This window comes from Sabethes cyaneus, chromosome 3 (assembly GCF_943734655.1).
Source record: "Sabethes cyaneus chromosome 3, idSabCyanKW18_F2, whole genome shotgun sequence".
NCBI classification, from domain to species: Eukaryota; Metazoa; Arthropoda; class Insecta; order Diptera; family Culicidae; genus Sabethes; species Sabethes cyaneus.
The window spans coordinates 170,394,025-170,420,670 of NC_071355.1; the positions used below are offsets into that span (position 1 = coordinate 170,394,025).

Genomic DNA, 26,646 nt, shown 5'->3' on the forward strand with positions numbered 1-26,646 from the left:
TTCGTTTCTAGCTCTAGCAATGGCAAAGGATTCGCCAAATTTTTGTCGCTAGCTTTTTATTTCCTTTCTAAAAAACCTACTGAAACACCTAAGTTCACTAACCTACCGTTTGTTTTAGGACAGACAAGACAGATATGTTATATTTACATAAAACGTTAACTTTTTTGCTACTATTCGGGCAGCTAGAGGTGATTTCCAAGATTCTAGATTTACTCGTGTGCTCCTTGTTGTCGATTGCAAACGATGGCCTGCACGATTTCGCTAATCGAAAATCGTTTGGAAATTGATAGTTTAATGAATTCGTTTGATTTTGCATATCATCTATTCTGAGTCGGCTTATGTCTTTTTGTATATTTACGTCCTACTAATTGAACAGTTTCACAGAAACATGTTATTAGTGTAGATTGTTACTCTTCCAGTATTGCTCTTTTTACATCCTCCTGCATATTCTCGCTTGGCTTTTGTGTACACTTATCGCGTCCTGTGAACTATTCGCTATCAATCACGTGTCTCGTCAGTACATATATCACAATCAGGTTTGCTGGTACGTTGATTTCAATGAGGGCAATTATGCGATGCACCGTGGCGTCTAAATTTGATTACGGTACAGGCTTTAAAGTATCATAATTAGGAGATTTGTTTTGTTTTCAGTTTGCTTACTAAGAAAAAGCCGCCCACCTATCGAGTTCACCCGGCTAAATTCTGACTGCGCCAGGACATAATAAATATTTAAATATTTCATTGAAACGTTGCTCAAATCATCTAGCTTAATAACTTTTTTGCTTGCCGGTGGTATTCCTCATAAATAATTTTTTCAGCACCAAGAATTGTAAAACCGAATCAATACAAATGTAGATTTCAAGCTTTCGTATTTTTTTTTTCTTCGACTGACTCTAATTCTCATATGGGCTGCTTTCTGTGGGTTGAAATGAGTTTGACTTAGCGGTTATCTCAGGGCGAAATTTGGACGATGTGTGAAATCCAGTCCACGGTGTTGGCGACGCGGTGGTAAATTCCGGGTTGACCCCGGTTGGCACAGGAGTATCCTGCTGACACGATACCTAAAATTGAAAACAAAAACACGTGTTTGGTTAAAATTTTCTGTACTTCACGATAATGATTGTTTCAAGCTGATTTTCAAATATGCATATACTGCCGCTATTCGCATAACGGTCCCATTTTCTATGGAGTTTTCTATAAAAATGGGTCTGGTATACGAGTAGCGGCAGTATACTTTACTTATTATTAAAAAGTATGGTGGTCTGTACCTGTATGGTGGGGGAACGAACGAGGGGTTTACGTAGTATTACGAGCAATACGACGGGTACAATTCGACAATACTTGACAATTTAAAAATGTTCAGTAGTTTGTTACGTAAATTTATAATCTAAATGTCTGTACTCTGTATATCATTTTTATATATTTCTTAGAGTTTGTAGTTTTAAAAAATAGAAAATATTTTTACCGCCAAAAACCCCACATGCCATATTTGGTTCCTTTTGCTGGATTAGTTATCGAGTTATGAGGAAATTTGTATATTATTTGTATGGGAGCCAACCCCTTCTGGAGAGGGGAGGGGTCTCCATTCACCACAGAAAAAAATCTTGCCTTCTGAAACCCCCACATGCCAAATTTGGTTCCATTTGCTTAATTAGTTTTTGAGTTTTGAGGAAATTTGTGTTTCATTTGTATGGGAGTCCCCCCTCTTATGCGCTCTCTAAAATTACTCTCTTACCCCCTCCATAAAATTGCTGGTCATTTTATCAATCCAACGACATATGAATTGTTCAGTTTCGTTCAGTAGTTTAGTAGTTATTACCATTTGAATTCTTTCATTCAAACGTTACACTTCTATTTTCGTTTTCTCAAAGTGCTACCCTGTTCCAGTATAATAAAGAAAGACGTAGTCCTACGTTAAAAAAATGTATGGTCACTTGCTTATTAAAAACAAAACTATTCTAGCGCTACCACGTAATGTGGCGGTTTCAGCAAACAGCGTTGGGGTCAGGGGGTAGGTTTCCTCCATACCATGTTTAATCATTTTTCTTTCCGCGACGACACAAATCAGCTGGTTATCCAAAGTAAGTGTAGTACTCGTTTAGATTTAAAGAAGACAAGCTCGCCAGCGAAAGCTACATACAATGAGTGATTGATTGGGAAACGTAATCCTGACAAATGAGATTGCGTTTTCCAGTCGAAAATGAAATCAAGTCAGCAAATGAAATCAAGTCAGCAAATGAAAAAAAAAAAAAAAACATTTTTTGAGCTTAAATTTGAAAGAAGATAATCTGTCTGCAAAATTGGTAAATGATGAAAATTGACTGCGGAACGTAATCTTGAAAAAAGAGATTGCGTTTTCCAGTCGAACACAATATATTCAGTAGAATCTCTTTGAAAATGAATGTACGTAGGTTTTGCTGTTTCTAGTGCAATTTCATATCCACCATTGAAAATATCTGTTAAACTAAATCCTTTTTATGAAGATAGAAAAAGAGCAGGCTACATATTCCTAAAACCTGTCTGGAGTTCCACAGGGCAGTAATCTTGGATTATTGCTCTTCATACGGTTGTTAACGATGTTTAGCTTTTACTTTCGGATGATTGACGCATGCGTTATGCTGACGATTTCATACCTGTTAAGACTGTCAGCAATATCATTCACTGGTGGGAGCTCCAGCGATTAGTTGACGTGTTTATTCAGTGGTGCTCCTGTAGTTTATGAACCGGTAGCTTCGAGAAGTATTGTGTGATTTTATTGCTTTGTAACGTAGCATATTTATTTTATACTTATTTAAGCTTCATTATAGTGAAAAAGTTCCTGTTCAATTGGATAGCTAGGATTCGTGCGATATGTATTGTAGTTTCTCCCAAGGCGTAATCGATTTCCTATGGTAGAGCGCTACCAGCTTCTAGGAATGCAGACATTTAAGAGAAGACGGTTCGAAGGGACAGCTGTGTTTGTGGGGAAAGTTTTGTCTAATGAAATTGATTCTTCGAACATCTTGCAGCAGCCTGAACTCTATGTACCAACATTCAGGCATAGATGTTAGTTAGTTAAACGTAACGTTTCAACGAACTTGAACTAGCTTGGACATATTTACTTTACTTTCTGGTAAATATATTTTTCGTTAGACGCTCTTCTGACTCTCTAGATACATGTCTAACCGACTATATCCTGTCGTAATTCACACCTATGTATCGGAGCTAATCATGTGAAAACTGAGAAGTCAGCAACAATGTTAAGAAACACTTTAGTATATATTGTATACAATGTATACTATGCATCCATTCACGATAGAGTAGACTATGTTTTCATAGAGACTTTACATACAGACTCACTGCTTCCAGAAGATGTAATTTTGCTCTAGGTTTTATACGAAAAGTTGCGGGTTCCTTGCCTAAAAACGATATATATTTATTGCAGGATCGGTATGAAACATCTCGTGATAACGTATGATTTTTGTGTTAGAAGACATTATTAGCTCAAAGAGTTGATTTGACGCATCATCTTGAATTTAATTTTGTTTCAGTTGTACAAAAAATGTTAAGCAAACCCCATAGTGGTCCATATCCAGTGGTCTCTTATCCAGCAACTTGTATCTCTACCGTTTCGTGGTACCTGTCGGAATTTTAGCAACCTTTGCGGAGATCGGGTAACCAACCCTGGTTAAAAATTAAGGTCTTTTATCGACAGACAACGAGGCACCCATGCGAACACTAAGAGTTGCAACGATGAATAGTCTTATCAGCTTTGAACGTCTGTCTGGTGCGGCTCTTGGTAGCTTGCCGGTTCCTCAACCAAGTGCTCGGTAGTACTCCAGGTTAGGGGCGACTCACGACAGCGTCTGATGTAGAGCAGGCGGCTGAATTAGGAAATGTATTGTCTCGGCTCTGCACCTAAGATGGCAGCCCTATCACGGAACACGGTAGCGAAACGCTAGTAAGGCAACCTACTCCAACTAAAGTAACTACGAAAAATCTGCGGGGTTGTGCACAAGACACGACCGCATAGGTGACGTAGAACTACGTAAGTCTGTTAGTAGCGATAGTAGGATGTATCCATGTATGTAATAATCAAAGTAATCAAAGTAGTAACATTGTATACGTTCAATCCTCAACCGATTTTGGAGTTATATCCATGAATTGATTGAATCTATTTTATAACGAATCGAAATCACACTAAACCAAACAGTAAATATATTTTCATGACCTGTTTCTACGTTGAATAGTGCTTTTCCTCTGGTAATCAGTAGACGGTTTGCGTGAGTTTTCAAAAAGCTGAAAAATTTGCGCAAAACTTTTCTGCAGTTTCCAAAAGAAGAACACTGATAATAAAGCATTTTCAAGCTGCAGACGTTTTGGAAGTGGCAGAAAATGTCGCCCGTAACCAGTGAATTTATTCCCGCCATTTGTTGGTCGTCCGCAACGGCGAAAAGTTCAACTTTTTCCTCGTTGCCTGTGTTATTATGGTATTAACTGGTCAAGAAAATATAATAAACTCGTTAATCGTTGTGTGACCCTTAAAAGGACCGATTGTTTGATTATCATAGCTCCAGCTTGCAATAAACTTGCACTAACGCACTTAACGTAATTCTCTGTTCGGTAAATTTGAATACCGATAACCGCAAACTAGGCACGGCTTGTTGCAACGGACCACCGGAAAGCCTCAGCAGCTATGCTATCGACGAAGCCGTTCGTGTATGGTCCTGAGTCAAGATGAAATACCAGTCCAGGCCATATTTCTGGTCGTTTTGTAGTCGCGAGAAGCATATTTCCTTCCAATTCCAGAACTTCAGCAACTAGATATTCCATCACGGCAGCGAGACGAGTGCTCTAGCTCAAACACGCTCAGCATACTTTCATTTCCTCAGCAGCCGATGAACACGACCAACTGACGACAAAGTGCACCGTAAGGCAAACAACGTTACAAATACAAGCTTTAAAATTATGCCATGGATGTGACTCAAAACCTGCCTGTCCGATGTGTCGCAAGCTAGCTGCTTGCTGATGTGTCGCCAACGAAAGCCGCTGACCGGCTGACGATGCGCAGTAAAAGGCATAGCAGCCAAAACCATATCATTCACTGGCGGATGAGTCGATGGATTCTGCTGTTTGTTGGCGTCTCGCTTGGTGATGTTTGGATGTCTTCGTTGCGTTATCCGGGGAAGCAGCAATAGCTGAAGCTCAACAATTTTCGATCAGATTCTATAGGGCGTAAATTAAATACAATCATAAGGAAGTTTAACCCATAGCTCATATCGTATATATTTCGGTCATCCGTGCTAGGGAAGCACTGACGTGGGAAGGCAAAAAATAAAAATTATTAAATTTTTCAATCCATAGTTTTCTATTATTTTCCAAATCGATTTTCCGATCAATTGGTGTATATATCTTGGAAATCTATTGAAAATTAACTGAATTATAAGCCGATGCGTGAAAACGCATTTCCACTTTGATGACGTCATTTCCAACAACCAATCACGAAGCGAGAATTATGGTAAAACATTGGTTCATTATTTTCTATTTTTAAATAGTTTAAATAGTAACATCAAGAATCCATACTTTTCTTCCTTTGGGTCAATTCTTAGAAGATTTTCCAATCGATTGGTGTAAGAATATTGAAAATCGATCGGGAAACCACTAAGCGTTCAAAACCTGACCACTTTTCGAGAAAGATTTTTTGGAATTACCTCCTTTACCTGAAAGACGTAGTCCTATGTGAAAAAAGTGCCAGAAGAAGTATAGAGATCGTGAGAGCTGAAACGACTATTTCGGGCTAATGACTCGCGCAAGTTTTATGACCAAACTCGTAAGAGCTACACACCGAAACCTGGCATATGCAGGGACGAGGGAGAGAATCTAATCCCAAACGAGCGCGAGTTGGTCAACAGGCGGAAGCTGTTCTTCAATGAGCATCTCAACGGCGATATAACAGAAGGAGCTGCAATGGAAGTTGACCTTATTGTGCCTCAGATGATAACAGCGTACCGGCTCGCGATCTCGAGGAGATCCGGAAAGGAATCAGTCAGCTGAAGAATAATAGAGCCATTTAAAAGGACCGAGTCCCACCAGAACCCTACAAAAATATTCGAGAATTGTTAGCAACGGCACTTGACTGGACAATTTCTGGAATTTCGGAAGAAATGTAACTACCGGAGCAGTGGATGGAAGGTGCGGTTTATCCCATCTACAAAAAGGGTGAGCGGCTAGATTGTTGTAATTATTGCGGCATTACGCTGGCCAACGTCGCTCCAAGAATTTGTTTCGTCGTCTATCCCCAATAGCTACAGAATTTCTAGGGCAGTATCAGGCGGGAGGTGATACTACGGATCAAATTTTACTCTCAAACAAATCCTGTAGAAATGTCGGTAGTACAACGTACCCATGCATTGTTGTGGATTTCAGGGCAGCACATGATACAGTTGAGCGCGATTAGCTATGGCATATAATGTCCGAGGGCGGTTTTCCGGACAAACTGGCGCGGTTAATCAAAGCTACGCTGGAGCGGACGATGTGCCATGTGAGCGTTTCGCGAACACTCGGCAACAGGATGGATTGCCCTGTATGCTATTTAATATTACTGAAGGTTTTGTTGAATCCGGCGAGCGGACATCGAAACGAGAGGAACGATGTTCAGCAAGAGTAGCCAACTCCTAGCTTTTCAGACGACCTACTAGAATGCTTGGGACGATGGAGTAAATCGGCACGTCGCATCCACGTGAAAAATCATGTAAACTTCTGTACAGCAACTTACGTGAGCTTCATGTACTAGTTAATGGGAAAATTAATACAACTTACCGGGATCGCACGTAAACTGGTTAGCATGAGTGCGAGTTACCAACAATTCATGTGAATGTTACATGAAAAGTGTGATGGATGAGAATTACCTATGTTTTCACGTAAACTTGACGTGCTGATTTTTTTGAGTGTATGTATGCGCATGTTTGCCATTTCATTGGAAGAGTAGTGAAATGAAAATGTTATGTGTTGTGGTAAGGACATTCCATTGAGAAAAAGGGATCAATTTGGTAAAATATCTTCGATGTGGGGGTTGCTAATGAAATCAATTTTTAAATTCTGTAGGCTAAAGGAATAGCCGTTGTTTTGTTTTTGACTTTGTTAAATTGTATCGAAATGCACATTTTCGTCAAGACAACTAGACAAAAGTTTCATATTTCTGATCTTATTTTCATTCCAGAGGTTTGAGAGTATTAATTTTTTAGTTTTCATACAAATAATTTGAATAAGCAAGCTCCTAAGGCTTATACAAATTTGAAAAAAAGTTTCAAAAATTCAAAAATTTTCGAAATGTGAAGGGGCAAAAATATAAAGAGTTATATTATTATGTTGCATTCTTTAGTGAAATGCAGATTTTTTACAGTTCAACGAGTTTACATCTATAAATTATCCAATATGTACAAAGTTAAAGCAATTATCCCGTTAGTATTGATCAACTTTCTTTCACCAACTAACCTTTATGGTTCCTATTGCAAGTCACAGGCGACTATTTTGGCGTTCGTTTGCTCGTTCCATTTTAATTCAACGAATTAGATTGAGGCAAAAATCAATCAAACATATATATGAGTGAAATTCTGTACCGCTGTTGACGGAGAAATTCCGAATTGCAATTGGCGTCATAGGTACTAGATAAGATAGAAACACGACAAATTGGGGAGCTCCAAATTGGTCGTTTTATTCGGTAAAGTGTCCAAGTACGTACCCTAATTTTGCATGGTAGGACCGTAAAACACAGAGATACAGTTCTTTGCCATGCATTGGATGCATGCAGGAAGGATGTGACTGAAGTGTTCGTAACTTGAAATTTACGAAACAGTTTGCATCCTTAATAAGCAAAGGTGAACACGTTATTGTTGGAGAACAAGCATCAACAAAGGAATGAATGGCCTGATATTCATGACTAAAAGGTTGACCACGAAATAAGCGGTTTCAAACGTGAATAGTTTCAGAGATTTGTTTTCTTAAAACATGTCGGTTGCACAGTATATGCGTTTCAAGCAAAAAAGTGGTAGGGACCTAAACTTCCATTTTCACACTATGATCAAACTGGTTCATCTCTACCAGAATCCTTACTTTATGTGCTTGGGTCGAAAAATATCGAAGTTTGGTTCGCTTTGAACTAAAATTTAAGTACTGTACAAAATATCTGTATTAAATTGTTAATAATATGGAAAAATATACGCTGGTTTCCAGAGGTGGGCACCGCTAATCAGCTAACCGCTAACATTTTAGCTAGCGAGTAGCACGTTCGCTAGGGTTTAAATGTGCTAGCGCTTCTATTACCTTCCGATAAACATAAGTACTACTAAATAAACTACCAGCCACTAATTTTTGAAAATAATTTTTGGAAATAGTTCAACTAGCCATGAATGAACTATATTTGCTCGCGTCGCGAACAGCAGCGAGCAATTTTATCAATTTGTAAGAAACCGCACACTTATTTTTGTTATTATTTTCAAAAATTAGCGGCTAGTAGTTTATTTAGTGGCACTTTAACTTATCGGAAGCTAATGAAAGCGCTAACAGATTTGAAACCTAGCGAACGCACTACTCGCTGGCTAAAAGATTAGCGGTTAGCTGATTAGCGGTGCCCACCTCTGCTGGTTTCTTCTATTTTGTTTAGTTATTTAGGGTTTGATGTTATTATTTTTTTCTTGCCCCCCCCCCCCCCCCCCCCCCTTCAACAATATTTTGAGACCAGGACATAAACTTTTTTTCAAATTTGCATAAGCCTAACTATATAAAAACTAACTTTGCATAGCCCTTCGTTATTACAGTGGTAGTGTCTTAGATATAACCTTTACATTTTTTCCTCTCCTTTTCGAAAAAAAATGTGTAAATTTGCGTTTTCTGACACGCACGTAGGGTACGGGAGGGTATTCCCATCACGCTACTAATTTCGGCATACATTACCTTTTTTTGGCTACACTTTCCCAAATAAAAACTTTGCCGCAATATAACAATACTGAAACGAATGTACTGTTTTTCCACTAGCACGTAACCAGGCTGAAAAAACCAGCAGCAATCGCTTACGCGTATCCGGTCTTGATGATGGTTTGGAGAACACACAATCATGATCTCGTTTACTTATTCTAGAAACTAAACAGCTGTGAATATGCTATCACAGAACAATTCTACTTCTTTTTATCACGGTAGAACACAAAAATTCCCCTCTGATATGAAAATATAAATCAATTTTTATTCACTAGCCATTAGCAGCATTTTGTTTTTAATTCCAGCATATAGTGCGTTATTTACACTACTACCAATATATGAGGCCTGAAACGCCTGAAATGCTTCTATCGTGTTGACATAGCTGGCATTTGAGTGACAACTGGCGCTAATGTATATGAACGATTCAATGATACACTAGCGCCAGCAGCAAGCTGTTGTCACTGCAAAATTAATTATCTTCAGTGAAACCGGAATGTAGGCAATAGTGACAAGTTATCCATCGCTGTGACATAGTGACAAGCATTTAATCGCTGTGCTGGCTATTTCGGCCTGTCGGATTTAAAAAACACAGACACCACTATAGAAAATAGGCTCAATTTAGCCGCAGCGACTTCATCATTTCTCGCGACTATAACTCAAATTCAGTAGCGTTTTATTAAGACCAAAATACACGCCGATATTCAGTAAATATTATTCTATCAACTGGTATAAAAATCTTGACTCGAATAAATATAGTTTCAACGTAATTCCTGAATATTTTTCAGGCTACCGCTTAATGGGCTGGAAATACCCACCTGTACCCTAAATGGAACATCGTATTTTAGAATATAAAATAGTGTGGCGTGCGTTGCATATATGTAGGGTTATTCATTACATTGGGATTGATGTAAAAATGTTTCTTTAAAAACGATTTATGCTATTTACGTTTTATTTAATGGAAAAAATCAGAGCGGTTGTGTACAAGACACGACCGCGTATATAGGTGACGCAGGACTACGTAAGTCTCTTTGTAGCGATAGTGGCATGTATTCATGCTTGTAATCATTCGATTCTTCATGTATACATGCTATATGTAACATATATACAAGCTACATGCGTTGTATGTAACATTTATCAAAGTAGTAACATTGCATACGTTCAATTCTCAAAAGATTGTGCATTTGAAAACAATTTAACAAAATCAAGAACACAAACTATTACTTTCCTGCTACCTTACTGAAATTAAAGATTGTTTTTATTATCCATGGTTTCCCACGTTGAAGGGATTTTACCAATTCAATCCTATTTTATCAACAGCACATCTTTTCACTACACTTCTAATGAAACGGCAAGCATGCGTATTCATACAGAGTCGTATTATAACCGAACACTACAGCTGTAGCATATTTTTCCAACACAGATATCAAGTTCGCCGAGGTTTAATCGTCTCGCAGTAAAGAATTTGCGATCTGTTGGGACAACGAACTTGCGTCATTTTTTCTGGCACACTTCCCTAACACAAAATGGTCTAGGTTGAACTGCGGTGGTAAGAAATCTTGTTGAAATGAAAAAGCTTGGTTACTTGTTTTGGCTTACTTCCCAAGCACAGATATCAAATTGGTATAGGTTTAGATCATCGTAAAAAATCTTCCAACCAATCATGAAGCGAGAATTCTGGTAAAACATAGGTTCATCATTTTCAATTTTTCAATAGTTAACATCAAGAATCCAAACTTTTCTTCATTTGGGTCAATTCTTAGAAGATTTTCCGATCGATTGGTGTAAGAATATTGAAAATCGATTAGAAAACCGCTGAGCTATTAGCGCTCAAAACCTTTCATTTTTCGATTTTTTGGAATGACACCCTATCTCAAAACTTGCCGTAAGACGTAGTCCTACGTCAAAATATGTGATTTTTTTACGTGTTACGTGTAAATTAAATGCCTTTCAGTTTAGGTCGAATGTGAGATTCATTTTGAAAGTTGATGTAATTTAGAGCTTGGGAAACTGCTTGTCCGATACTATTTGAATATAACAATTTACTGCTACTCACCTATCAGAAACCATCGTCCGCTCTTCTCGTGCATCAGCGGACCACCGGAGTCGCCCTGGCAAGAGTCCTTCCCGCCGCCCCGGTACCCGGCGCACAGCATTTCCGGGTAGATGACCACGTTGATTCCATTCGAACGGTGCCACCTTTCGCAAACTCTGTCAACGAGCGGAAAAACATTAACCGAGCCCAACCAAGATACGGTGTCGATAGTGTTTGCTCCTTTAGTTGTGTCCGCACGGAAAAACTCACCTGTTATCCAGCACAGGAACATCGACTGCTTGTAGCGTTTTCGGTCGCAACCGCGAGCCCGGATTTAATGCACCCCAGCCGGCGGCCCAGCCGAACTTGCCTAGAAAATCTTCGTTCTTCTCCGGTAGACAGATGGGTGCTGCGGGATGGTTTTTGGGGAGTGTTTCGTTTTTTTTTGTTATTCGGGCAGGTGTGTGGGTGCGTGAAAAGCAACAGATTCGACAATGGTAGGGAAACAGTAGGCCCCGAAGAGGATATCGATTTCCACCGAGAAAAGGAAGGTTTGAGAAATATTCACACCAGAAAGATATACAAAAATGAGGGAAACAAAAGACAGTAAATAGCAACGTAAAGCATAACGAACGGTGCATTGTGGCGGTTGTTTTCATTTCGTTTTTAGGCAAATGCGATGATGAACTTTTCGCGACAAGTTTTTGCTAAACCTGTGCGTCTGCGAAACACAAAGATAACAAAGCAAAACGATCGCGTATCCCGGCTTCCCCGTTTGTTTGGGTAAAACGAATCAATTCAACTATTGCAAACAAGCACAGCTTTAACCGGGAAACAGGGGAAGCCGGGTTTCTGCGGGTGTATCTTACCGATGTGCGGCATAAAGTGCACGGTTCGTTCCAGCGTGAGCACCGCCACGTCGAAGCGGTCTGCCTGCGGGGTGAACTTGAAGTAGGGATGAACGTTGATCGAGCGCACCCCGAACGTATAGGCCGGCAGTGGTTCGACGGCCGAGTTGATCACGTAGTCCCCCAGGGTCACGTGCACTTGACGCGGTGTCGCCCGGGCAACACAGTGTCCGGCCGTCACCACGTGGCGCCGTGAAATCAGCGAACCCCCGCATCTGGAAAGCATAGATCTGTGTTTTAGGAAGGATAGTTCGTGTGACAGTGTGTGCGGGGGACAGTGGGTAGAAGAGAGCGAAATTTGGCGTTTTTTGTTTTGGAAAAGAAGAAAAGAAGGGGTGAATCAATGGAATCGGAAACAGAAACAGGAAGTCCGTTCAGTGTCGCAGTCCCAGCACAATGTGTGATATTTATCGAGAAAGGTCACGATCATGGGTCCGTCGGTTGCAGAGAAGAAGGATGACGTAATAGTTGACATCCCGGTGTGTGTTAGGAAGTGATTGCGGATTGTACGAAACCGAAAGACCGAACAGGTGCCGAACGTGAAGAGTTTCAAGGCGAAGTGCCGTGCGAGATAAGCGTTAAACAGTGTGATGTGAAATGACGATCAGAGAGGGAACGGGCAATGGAAAACGAAATGGAAAGAAATAAGAAATACATGTTAGTGGATTAGTTAACGATTAGTAACGAATTAATTGCAAGTAATTACTACATTACACTGATGGACAGCCAGCAATAATGGATTTAAAACTGGTAGTAACCACAGCTGAGCTTATTCCGATTAAAAATGTGATACTCGGAACAGTAATTGGGCGGCGAGCGTTTTTCCCTTCCCTTGAACTTCAATATGTTTGCTGTATGGCAGCAGCTGCTACCTTAATATTGTCTGGCTTTTCCGGTATTAATTCCGTGCCTAATACTTTAACGCTTGGTACGAGGAAAAGCGCAATAGTTGTATTGTTTGGACGGAATATTGAGCATAAAATGTATTAAAATAAAAGAATGTCGTTAGGAAAGCTATAATGAGTAAAAAACCAATTATGAACAATGTGTTCGTATCGAAATGTGCCATTTAGTTGGTCTTTTACATGCACTGGGTTACAAAACGCGGACGTGAAATAATAATGATTGCTATGTTATGTAAATGTGGAAAGTTCCTAGTACCTACATTTGGTGGCTGTATGCCTTATTTCGAAAAAAGGGTTTGAATTTCCTTATGTTTATATGCCGTCAATCAAATTTTCTGGTACCGAATGAAGCCAAATGAATGAATCATTAAGTACCTACGTTTCCGATCCCTTCGAATTGATTTATCGGAACAAATCCTGATATCAGTCAAAATTAGCAAAGAGACTTCCTATTATATATAATTTATCGCAGACGAAATTTGCACCAATTGTATATCAAGCACGCTCCCAGAATTTAATAAAACTTTGAGAATATATGACTCTAGGTACCTTTTCAACCTTTTCAAGTTTTGCAAAGTTTTTTTATTATCAATCTGGACTAACTTTCAAAAAGGGCTGAATGTTCTTTCTTATTTTATATCATTTATAACTCAAAAATAACAAGACTTACAAATATTTCATGCGCAGGTGAAGAAATTTGTTTGATTTTTTTTAAATATGAAAAGTGAAAGTTTCGGACTAAAAAGCCCGTATATTTATTGGTTTTTAGACCTGTTTCGAATTCTTCCATTCTTGAAATAGCCGTTAAAATATCTGAGAATGCTAGTTTAAAAGCTCAGGGAGATATGACCATCAACATTTGTGGAAAAAGAGGAATTTTTTATTTTACATTTGGATTACTATGGACTGTTACGCTTATTTTGATTTTGATCCGACCAGAGGATGTGGATAAATAAAAAATCATACATCTATAGATGTACGTGAATTATTTGATTAATTCAACTAATTGAGTAAATCTAACTATTTTTGATCGAATATTACTACCACGGAAAGTTGAATTAATCGAATAGTTTAAAGCGAATAATACGATTAATTCCGTGGATATCAACTCTAATAAAAATTATCGGTAATCATTCGATTCATTCAACTAATCGAATAACGAAAGAAAAACAAATGTAAACGAAATTAATGACACAAACATTGATTAATTTGTCATTAGTTTCGAAAGGCAGGAAGTGACTGATGGGAAGAATGCTGGCGGCATGAATATGTCCGTTGCCGAGTACTTTCTTGCCTGTTCAGACAAATCATTCAACGTCATCGTTCTTACGGAGACTTGGTTCTGTGAGCGGACCTTGTCATGCCAAATATTTGGAGACTACTGCGAAGTTTTTCGGACTGATAGGAGTGTACAGAACAGTTCCAAATCTCACGGCGGGGGGGTGCTGATTGCTATTCAAATACGAATCAAGGCACAAATGGTGAAGAATAGTGCTTGGATCAGCATCGAGCAAATCTGGGTGCAACGCAAGCTAGAGGGCTATTCACTTTACCTGTGTGTGCTCTATTTGCCACCTGATCGAACGCGTGATCTCGCGCTTATTAAAGCTCATACCGATTCGCTGCGTGTTATCTGTAGGCAAGAATTGCCTGTCGACGAACTGATGGTTCTCGGCGACTTCAATTTTCCTACCTTGAAGTGGCAGTTCTCTACTGATGGATTCTTGTAGGCAGATCCATTACAATCCACCTTCCATGATGGTATGCACACACTGCTGGACAGTTACAACCTCAACCTTCTGCGATAAATCAACTCTGTGACTAATGAGAATGGTCGAATGCTCGATCTGTGTTTCGTCAGCAATCCAGTTTACGCACTTCGGCTTACGGCAGCGTTACATCCTCTCGTGAAGACTGTCTATCATCATCCCGTCTTGCACCTGACGCTTGAAGTGGATATTTCGGAGAATTTCTGTAGCATAGCGGATGCCGTTAGCTACGATGTTAGACGAACTGACTGCTCTGGTATTCTGGATATACTACTAGATATCAATTGGAACGAGATTTTAGACAATAACGATGTCAATGTTGCTGTTCAGATTTTCTTGAATATCCTCAATTAAGCTATTGATCGACATGTTCCTAATCGCACACCTCCATTTGTCAAACATGCAGCTTGGTAGACTGTAGAGTTGCGATGCTTGAAGACATCGAAAAGAGCAACTCTAAGAAGGTTCTCAAAATATAGTGGTCTATTGCTGTGTGATCATTACAGGCAGATAAACAATGCGTACAAGCGTACGAGCCAAAGCTGTTATGCGAATTATTTGCGTAATATACAGAGCAAACTGAAAACAGCGCCGCACTCGTTTTGGAGATGCTTCAACGAGCAAAGGAAAGAATACGGTCTATCCTCAGTAATAAAGTACAGAGACAAAACGGGAACGAATGCAGATGAAAATTGTAAGCTTTTCTCCGAGAAGTTCTCCAGCGTATTTTCGTGTGACACACTATCAGCTGTCCACATCTCTTTGGCTGCAAATAATGTTCCGCTTTCTGGGCTTTCGTTTAATGTTGTTAATGTGAGCGATGCTATGATTCAAAAAGTCATCTTTGCAATGAAGCCGTCCACCTCCGTTGGACCTGACGGGATACCCGCTATTCTTCTAAAAAAATGCACCGCAGGTTTACTTGCTCCTCTTCGTCATCTTTACAATTTGTCTCTATCTGCCGGCATTTTTCCGACGCTATGGAAAACGGCATTCATGTTTCCGGTTCATAGGAAAGGCGATAAAAAGGACATCGATAATTATCGAGGTATCGCCGCTTTGTGTGCGGCATCCCAGCTATTCGAAAAAGTAATTTTGGAACCAGTGTTCTACCATTGTAGGCAATTCATCGACGATTCTCAACATGAATTCATGCCACGTCGATTAACCACGACGAATCTCCTCTCAATTACTAGTTATGCTATGGATACCATGTCGAGGCATTTCCAAACGGATGCCATTTACATCGGCCTCTCTGCTGCTTTTGATAAGTTGAATCTTGAAATTTGCGATTGCCAAACTCGATAGGATGGGACTTGGCGGCACCCTACTGCTCTGGCTGAAGTCCTACTTGGCTGATCGACATCTGGCTGTTAAAATCGGAGAATCACTGTCCAACGAGTTTCTTGCTACGTCCGGCATTCCACAAGGCAGTCATCTAGGCCCGCTTATCTTCGTGCTATATTTCAACGATGTAAACTTTCCGCTACGAGAACCCAGGCTTTCCTTTGCTGATGATCTTAAGATCTATCTCGAGGTCAAGAAAGATATTTTTGCAACAGCAACTGGAGAGCTTTTCTAAATGGAGCAACGAAAATAGAATGATGCTCAACATTAGCAAGTGTTCAGTGGTGATGTGCTCCAGGAAAAAACGGCCAATCCTTTTCAACTATCATCTAGGATGTGAACTGATTAAAAGAGAGTCTTGCATCAAGGACCTGGCAGTGCTTCTTGACTCACAGCTGACCTACAAGCAGCACATCAGCTACATCGTTGCTAAAGCATCCCGCAGTCTTGGCCTAATCATGAGACTCGCGAAAAGCTTCACCGATATACATTGCTTGAAGAACTTGTACTGCGCGCTTGTCCGTTCGACGCTGGAATATTGCTCGGCGGTCTGGAATCCCTATTATTTGAACGGCGTCGATCGGTTAGAAAAAAATACATCGCAAATTCATTCGATTCGCCCTCTGTCGCCTGCCTTGGAACAACCCGCTCCAGCTACCAAGATACGAAGCGCCCCTGATACTAATTGGACTGGACACCCTAGCAACCAGGAGAAATCTGTGCTGAGCAATCCTTGTAGCTGATATCCTGATGGCAAGGGTCGATTGTCCATGTCTTCTCATCTGTATCAGTCTACGGCTCTTCGTAGCAGAATGTTCCTCAAAATACCGTTTCGAAGGACAAATTATGCAGCAAACAGGGCCATCGTCGGGCTACAACGAATTTTTAGCTAAGTGTCAGCTGTATCCTGAGTTCGACTTTCACCTTAATCGTAGGACTATTCGCCAAAACTTTTTAAACATTCTTCGTTAGACTAATTATCATTAGGACAACAATATGTCTGTTGGTAAATAAATAAATAAACTACTGCCGCCCATTATACTAGGTAGTATAATACCTAATTCTGTATTATTCTCCCAATTCTATCATTCCCGTATACGCACCACACATTTCCTATGCAACGATATTATCTTTGTATGACTGTTCTTTGTTTCTACCGCCGAGAAAATACCAACCGAAAGAGCGTGGGAGCGAGCCGCACTTGCCATTGCACAGCCCAATATATTTTCGATCTATATTCAAATTTTGCAATTCATCAAATTAAATATTCTTTGCATCCATTTCCTTTCCAAAAGAGCTTAAGTCATGACCGCGGATAGAGTCATATACGAGTAAATAAAAAAAAACAACACACCCGGTGATAATTTGTCACGTTTACGTTGGCAGAATTTCATCACAATCTGTTATTAAGTGCTTATTAAGATGGCTTCGGAGCAAGAGCATACCCGTTAAAAAATCATATGCGTCATCGTGGAAAATTCGATTGCGCTCCACGGATAGTTCGAAAATACCAGGGAATTCATTGATTCGGCGGTGTCCTGGGTGGTGAAGTCATTCCAGCAGGCCTAACGGTAGTGAACCGAACACAGCTCACTTAGTGAAGGCAGCGTTGAGTCTGTTCGGGCGTCGGCCGAAATTTTCGTTTGGCAAAGCGAGGACCCCTGAGCCGGAACGACAAATAAAACACGGTGGCCAAAATCCGCGTCACGAAACTGTATTGAGTGTGATAAAACCGAGATGTGCCGTGATAGATAGCACATCAAGATAGAAATAACGTGACTTCTACGGGGTTGCAATTTGAACCCGGGTCCTCGGTGTGAGAGGCGTGAAAGCTAACCGTACATTATGACGACTAACATCAACGGGCAAATCTACCAGGACAAGTGCCTTCAAAAGCGCCTGCTGCCGTTTTTACGATCTCATGAAAGAAAGACGCTATTTCCGCCAGATACTGCTAGTATTGTGCCACTACGTGTGGTCGGTGCCGGTGTTACACTACTGATACAGAGATAGCAATGTTACTTTTGTACTAAAAGACATCAACCAACCAAACTCGCTGGAACTTTGTCCGATTGTGAAGTTTTGGACCATCATAAAGGCCAGACTTCGTAAAACACCTGTGGTATTGGACAACATTCTGGTTGTGAAGTAACAGTGGGTAAAAGTATTAAAAGAAGTCGATCCCACCGTTTCCCAAAAACTTACGAGTGGTGTCAACTACAAGGTGCGGGCATTCGGTCATGAAGAGGGGATCAAATAGAGCAAGGAAGTAACCTATGCACTAGAAATGGACTGATTTTAGCGATTTTTTATGTGCGATTTCTGAGCCACCTGGCGGTGAATTCACCCCCCTATGTATCGCTCGATGTTCGTACCGCCAACTCCACTCGGAGCGAAAAAGTTGGACAACGCGAGGCGCTTCGTATTCATCGATCCGGTATTCTAGAGAAAGAAGAAAGCGTCGAACGGAAACCTGTTTCTGGTCACCCGGTGGCGTAACCGCAAAGTGCAGAAAAAGTTGAAGAAGAAGATCGAGAGCAAGGTGGTCTCATCGTTCCGCTCCTTGGATCGGGAGGTCAACGCAACCAGCCAAACGATGAAAAAATACTTGGCCAAAGTGGACATTTTTATGTGGAAGCGTCAGTCAAGGTCGGCCATGTCTAAGCAGCAGGCAATATTCAAGAAGGAGCGACTGAAGGTGCTGGTGAAAAAAATAATGGTGACAAACACTGTCAGCAGTTCAGTATAGTGATGTCCATGGAGTGACAGATAAAAGAATACTACCAGGGGTAAAACTACATGCGCTAAATGCATTTATATTCGCCTTCATGAAAGGCTGTTATTTTTTTGGGCACTAAAATCCACAATACCACCTGGAGGTGACCTGACCAACGCAGATGCAACGAACTAGATTAATCAGGTTCTCATAGATGGCCAGTCCTTCTCTAACGTCACGAAAATACTTATCTTACGGCGTGCGGATATTGACTCTAATCATGATCTTGTGATAGAAAATATGCGCTCAAAGCTACCGACGAGCAAGCCAAATTTCGACTAGTTGCTCATAATACTGAGGAGTAAAAAATGCCAGTCGGAGAACAGAGATCGTAAAGAATTACAACATCTATGCCGAGCTAATGACACGCACAGGCTGTACACACCGAAACCAAAAGTCTGGCAGAGATGGTGGTGGAAATTTGATTACAAACGAGTACGAGATGGTCGACAGTTGGAAGCAGTTCTTTGATAAACACCTCAATGGCGGGGTTGTAGAAGAAGGCGGAATAAAAGATATCCTTGGAATGCCTATAGAAAATAGTAATGTCCCAGCATATGAGCCCAGAAGTTACTCGGGAAATCAAGTTACTGAATACTAGAAAAGCCGCCAGTAAGGACTGCCTGCCAGCAGAGCTTTATAAACATGGCCAAGAAACGCTGGTAACGGCTCTCACTGGGGTATTTCCAACAGAAGTTACCGGAGGAATTTCGACCCATTGCTAGTCCCATTTACAAAAGGATTGATCGGCTCAACTGCTGCAACTATCGCACCCGAATTACCCGAAACAATTTACATTAAATTTTGTTGTAGAAACAATGCATCTACAACAGTTTTTATTGTGAACATTGAAACTTATGGTAAGTTTATTGTAAAAGTGCCTCAAATTCAAATTTTATTCATATTTTTGTACCTTATTTTATGCTATAAAATTGGCCATATTTCATCATAAATTTACTGCCTTTTTTAATTATGTATTGATTTCTCGCCTAAAAAAATTACCATGAAAGGACAATAACTTTAACTGTAAATGAACATTTTTGTTCGCGAAGAACAAAATTTTTTTATTGTTAAGATGCTTAACAACCCGTCATTTTTATGGTAGAATCTCTAAAAACCATAAAAGTAATGGTGTGCAACAATAAGTTTGATAGTTTGGTTATCTTTTCGGACGATAAATTTTATTGTTTGTACATTTTGTATTATACTGTTACCATAATTTTTATCTTCGTGTTATGATTATTTTTTTTCGGGTACGCTCCCAAATCCTGTTATGGTGATTGTGACCGAAAGTACAAGTTTTCGTAGAAAATTATCAGGCAGGCTTGATGGGAACTTGCACCTCTTGGTACTGAATTTTTACAATCCAACAGATCTTGTTGGGAGTACAAGGTGCCCATGTATCCCATTTTTATTGACTTTAAAGCAGCATACAATACAGACGATCGAGAGCAGCTATGGCAGATAATGCACGAACATGCTTTTCCGGACAAATTGACGGTAATCATTGGGTTGAATGAGCAAATACATTGGACCGAGTGATATGTTTCGTGCGCATCTCGGGGGCATCCTCGGGTCCGTTCGAGATGCGGCGAGAGTTCAGACAACGTGACGGTTAATTTTACATGCTATTCTGTATACGCCAGACTGAAAGCGGAGTCTAAGAGATTTGAGCTAAATGCTAAAACATCAAATATATGAAAGGAAAAGGCTCTAAGGAAACAAACGTGCGTCTCCCATAGACGATAACAGTTGACGGCGATAAATTAGATGTGGTAGATGAGTTCGTGTGTTTGGGATTGCTGATGACCACAGCCAACAACACTAGTAAGGAAATCCAGCGGGGTGTTCCAGCCGGAAATTGACCCTCCTTTGTTTATTATACCGGTAATTATTTATGGAGTAGAAGCAGTGTCGCTGTTCATTGAGTACAAACTGAAATCGGAGAGTGGCGCAGGTGAGCTACAGGCACTGATTGGAGAGATCCCATCGTACGTCTGACGAAAGTCGGTAGGCTACGGTGGGCCATATACGGCGTCAGGCAACTGGACGGCGATGACGATGACGAAAATGGTGAAGCGCGGCTTCGTAGTCATAATGGATGACGAGACCTACTTGACGCCGGACGGAAACGACTAGTAGCGGACTAAGTACCAGTGTTGCGAAGCCCTCACTCGTGCGGTCTAATTTTACCACACACGCGTACTTATTCTAACGAACACGCCGGGATGAGCAACCCTTTAAAACTCCCGTTCCTATTTCATCATGCCATGCAACGAGTTTTTGCGCGTATGTGTTTAGCTAACAGCTACAGTTGTCGCTCGTCGTTCGTCGTTGCAGCCCGATCTGCTGATGCCGATTACACGCGAGGGCTCGCGCTCCCGTCCGTGAGTAGAATCGAGGGCAAAGATGAAGAAGAGAAAGAAAAAGTAATGCAAAATTTGTATCCCAGTGCGCCTCCAGCCTCACGGGTATTGAATTCCACACGAGTTTTTTGCCTCGGAAATAAGCCATGCAGGAAGACGATGTGAGGATGAGCGAACGCGAGTGTGTGGGTTACAAAATATCTCACACGGCACCGGTGGCTGTTTCTTTTACGCCTGCGTGTGTGGCGTAAGTGTTGAATGCTATTTTTCTCTATACTCTTTCGCGTGTGAGTAGGCATGGTTGACTTCTCGCTCGATTCGCACCATTGCTGAGTACTTTATGTCTACCCCCAAGGAGGTACGCGATGACGTTAAATATATCACCCACACAAAGTTCCCAAGTTATGGCTAGCGATTAGCGAGAAGGTCTAACCAGCAGTTCTTTCCTTCGGAATTTGTGATGAACGGAGAGATAAACAGTAGGGAATGTTTACCGGAAGTTGCCACTTTCATTAGTAAGTAGTTAAGAACTTGACGTACTCGACCTTGGCCCTTTATATCAAAAAATCACTGGAGGATATGGACCGCCTGAAGATAAATGTTGTACCAGAGACCGCCAACCCTCCCGACGTACTCTAGTTGCAACTGATAGGAAATTTTTGGTGAAGTTCAAATGGAGGATCTACTTCAATAACTTTGTGGCCAACTAATCGGATAAGTAACAAATCACCAAGGGTACGAAAAAGCTGAAGAATATGCTGACATCCATCTTTGGCGTCGAAGAATTTTTGTAGAAGGCTTAATAAACGTAGCATTTGAGGAAAATTTGTTCCATTGAACTAGGTATTTGTTGTAGTGTTTTCTCATCGCTATTGCAAATTAGTCCATTTTTTAAATCATTTTTCGAATCTTGCTTGTTCCTACAAAAAGTAACAAAAGAGTAACAAAAGATAAGTAATTATTTTCCCTGAAAAAAGTTCATTCAATTTTGAGATACAGTTTTCAAAGTAATATCTGTAAAGTTTTGGCTAGATTTTTGGAAATGAAAATATAGGTAATCAATTTTCTGAAAGTCAAATAATATAGATAGGTCACATTTTTGTAATTGTAAGTCCCATTATTTTTGAGTTATATCTTTTAACCTTTGTAATACAATAACAAAGGATTTATAAAAGCAATAGAAAATCGGTTTTTTAAGAGGCATATTGATATTGGAAAGATAAAGTATGCCAAATTACTAAAATGGATAAACAAAATCCTATAGGGGAAGGGCAGTAAAGACGGACACTGCGGGAAAGATGGACACTTATCATATTTCATAAACAATAATTTTTTGAAGCAAACCAATGATGGGAAATGTTTCTATAGACTGAATAAACACTTTTGAATTAAACTGCCGATTTCTAGCAGCGCAGCTGTCAAATTTATAAGCAAAACAAAGAAAAAATGCCTAAATACGCTAACCGATGTAATTTTGTGGGTGAAGAAAATAGCTGGTAAATCGTTAAAAAGCAATACTTTCGTGATATATCGACGACATTACGTTAGTTTGACCCTTCACTGAATGTCCATTGGAAATCTAGTGAATTTTTGAATATTCAGTAAAAAGTTATTAAAGTTTGAAAAAATGGTATCCAAGTCGGGAAAGACGGACACCCGAAGGTAGGGAAAGACGGACACAAAGATTCCGTATTCATTTTGCCTACCAACGATTTAAATTGCAAATACTTGCATATTATACATGTAAAAGTATCTAGAAGTCATTTAACAGTTGGAATAGGCCAACTTTTAGAAACGATTAATTCATCACCAATTAAAATATTGAAGATTATAAAAGGGAACCATTTTATTTCCTCGCTCAAAGGGGGAATTGGGTAGGAGGTTTTCCCAAGCCAATTATTTCCTAAATACATGATGAAATATGTTAATCTTTCTTAATACTGATAATTCGTCGGCGCGTGACACCTTTTCGCGAGTGTCCGTCTTTCCCATATCAAGTGTCCGTCTTTCCCGCCCATGCGCAGAAACTCTGATTTATACATAATGTTTATAATATTAAAAAAAGTATAAATTTTGGAAGAAATTTTCTAGTACACGCTGTAACTTTATTAGACAGAGACTTAAAGTTTCAGTTTGTATGAAAATTGCAATCAATACAGTTATATTTGAGTAGATATTGACTCTTGACCTTAAGGTGTCCGTCTTTACCGCCCTTCCCCTACGTCCGCAAAGTGTCGTTGGATTCTGAAAGGGTGCTAACAAATCCATATATGAGCAGACCTCGATGCGCCTTTTTGGATTGAGAAGGAAGGTCTCACTAACACTAAAGAAATGTCTGTGATTTGCTTCTCTGGTTATTTGTTTAAAATATTGATCCGTTTTGTAGATTGCATCCAAAAATTATCCATATTTGACAAAAGTATTGGCTCAAGCAATTTTACATTTGCCAATTAATAGCTAGTTACCGACGGTAGATCTTAAAAGTAAGTTATGAATTTCAACATTTGGGATTTTTACATTTTACATTATAAAAGTCTTATACCAATAAATAAATATCATAGCCAAAAGGCTGTGAGACTCTTCATTTTTTGTGACCGAGTATGTTTTAATGCAAATAATTATCCATAACTTCAAGTTTATGCTGATTTTTATAGCAATTAAATTGTTCCAAATAAATTACCAATTACAGTATATTATTTAGTAAATTTCTAACGTATTTACATTCAATTTTGTCATATCAAAAAGCGTCTCGATTTTGGCACGGTTTCGATTTTGGCAACATAGGCGACACGCCAAATTCGAAATCCTACTGTACCTATTATGTAACGATTCTTAAAACATGCGATGTTATTAGCTATTAGTCAAAATTTGATTAAACCAGAGTCGTAAGTTAGTTTCACTGTTGTTGTTGTAGTTGTTGTTGATTGCTACAGAAGTTATGTAATATACATAAAAGTTATAGAATAAACGCGACTGCTTATGATCTGCAATCATAAGCATGGTCGTATTAATAATTACAAGTCGTCAAAAATAACGCAAATGATTCTAAACACTTATTCTCTAAAACTAAAAATTAAAAAGTTAGCTTGTAATAAAAGTCTCAAACTAAATTAGTCTACTTGGTGTAAGAGATATGCAAAATCCACAGTAACTTGTCAAAACAAATACAGTTTCATACAGAAATGTACACATCATGCTCTTTGTAACAGCTACAGCTACTGCTCCAAGAGATCAAAAATCGCTTCCGTATGTATTTGTGTTTGCACAAGAGGGCCCGTGACGTCGATAATTTGACAGAACCAAAATTATTACGCCCGAAATGCCCACCTGTCCAAGCCGTCACTGTTTCACAGTCTCGTCGCTCTAGAATGGTGCCCTTAAGTTTGCGGTAGTACCTAAATATAAGTATGTTCGTTTACGTGTGTGTAAGCGTGTGTGTGTAATTGGTATGTGCGCTGTAATGTATATCTACTGTTTCGTAATGGTATGAATGTGGCAGAAATGAAAGTACTGTCTCCATTTACTGGTCGCAGTAGCTTTCGTTTCGGATTGGCTATTCGTTTTGTATTGCTTCGATTTTACCGCAAATCGGCGGCCGTTTTGCACGTTACCTCGATGAACCTATTCGTATGTAGGCTTGCCAGGGAAACGACCCGAAACCGGCATCGTCACCGCCGACAATCCGCCGCTGAGCCGTCTGCTTCGCTAGCGAGATACCGCAACCTGAAAGGGGAGGTAAGAACGAGAAGAGAAAAAAGAGAAAGATTTGAAAAAGATGAGTAAACAATAGTTTATTGTTTTTGAAAAGTCTCAAACTTGTTCGGGTGGAAAATAAATAAAAGAAAAGTTTAGTAAACAAGCAAGCATTTTCGGTGTTACAGGTGAAAAGGTGTTATATGTTAGTATACGTGTGTGGGGCAATGTTCTTGATAGTGATTCTATTGAGCATGCCAAAGCTTCTAATGAGTTGCATTAGTTCCAGCTAAAGTCAATTTGGTTGTGATCTTTGATTGATTATTTGTTTGTTCATGATTGAGTTGATTGTCGATTTTATATTTATAAGATATACAAATTTGAAAAAATTAAATCGCGTATTTACAATATTCAATTTTAAACGGTAGTATCATATAAAGGATAGGGAACTAAGTTTACTTACATAACTTACATGTGATTTAACAATTACACAAAAAGTACGTACCAGGTAATACATTTGTGCTTCAACTAGATCCTTTGGTGATTCTAAACGATTTCTGCATTTCGTTACAATTCGTCAATATTGACAGTTAAATAGAAAACCGATTAGTGATTGTAACCGACATGAATTCGCGAGAATCTTTCTTCACTAAACCAAATTGACTTAAATCTAACATTGTGGATTTCTTTAGTGCAGCACTTCACCAGGTACGGGTCATCAATCAACAAATCTTCCAAACTAGCGTTAGCTGTAAAAAAAGAGCTTTGAAGTTATGTCAGAATATCCTACCAACACAAACGTTGTAAATGTGGTTACGAACTCCATCTATTTCTTATTATCTGTGTCTGCGTAATTAGCCATGAAAATAAGATGTCAACAACAATGCGAGTTTTCGATCTGGTTTGAATTTTATGCGATAGGTGATACGAAAATACCTAAAAAAATTTAATTTAAATAGTATTCGGAAAAGACTTGCGGAAACTGCAACAATTAGTAATTTATACCGTGAGCATGCCCAATCAAGTGCAGAACTTTGCACTACTTTGAAGTTATTTTCTACGTTTCAAAAAAAGTTACGTAAGTATAAGTTAAAATTCTAAGACTATAGAAAAGATCGGACAGAAAAATTTGACGACAACTAGAGAGCCTAATTACTGTACTCATTTTCTCGACTATTCTTTTACGCAACGGGCGCGGACAACAATTGCACCCATCAAACAATTCAAATCTATGTGAGAAAATATACATTATACTATTGTACACATAAAAAGGAAAAAACGAACCTCTTAATACTTTAGACGTACCAGTGCACAATGGGGATTTTCTCGAAAATAAGACTTTATGTGATATCAAATGAAAAATATTTTTAAAAGGGGGCTACCCTGAATGCATAACGTCAATTAGCACAACGCCGTTTGGCATAATTCGATTACGCATAGTAGTGCGCATTTGGCACAAAATTTTTTGACATAATTGATTATTTTAATACCAGATTTGGCTGTTTAGTGCTTGCTGCAAGCAAGCAGAGGCAAAAATAGACAATGCGGGTATGTCACATTCTGTCTGTGTACAAAAGATGAGTCCAAGCGAGAACTAACGGAAAATTACTCGTAGTCAGTAAACGTAGTAGGGATCAATTCCGGTGTAGTGATTAACACTCACACCTCTCATGCCGAAGACTCTGCCCAAGTAAAAATATGAGATTCACTGCACTCGTATTGCGGGTTTTAAGACTAATTTTGGTCATAAAAACCATAATAAGAACATGATAAAACCAAGATTGGTACTTGGGAGGTTCAAATCCCAACCCCGCAGAAGTCAGGAATGAGCTAAAGTGACTACAATACAATTAAGAAAATTAAACCTAGTGAATCTAATAAACTTGGACAGAGATGAT

At 39.5% G+C, this 26,646-nt stretch overlaps 1 protein-coding gene across 1 annotated transcript in view; it reads right to left on the reverse strand.

Annotated features, from left to right (window-relative positions):
- Positions 1–771: 771 nt before the first annotated feature.
- LOC128742351 (uncharacterized) overlaps positions 772–26,646 on the reverse strand; it is an 82,121-nt gene continuing 56,246 nt past the window's right edge. The window contains exons 5-9 of the mRNA XM_053838687.1: positions 24,667–24,778; positions 11,854–12,107; positions 11,255–11,393; positions 11,006–11,160; positions 772–1,061 (exon numbers count right to left, since the gene is read on the reverse strand). Coding sequence (XP_053694662.1) covers positions 952–1,061; positions 11,006–11,160; positions 11,255–11,393; positions 11,854–12,107; positions 24,667–24,778 — 770 coding nt within the window. The 3' untranslated portion in view covers positions 772–951. The remainder of the gene's footprint in view (positions 1,062–11,005; positions 11,161–11,254; positions 11,394–11,853; positions 12,108–24,666; positions 24,779–26,646) is intronic.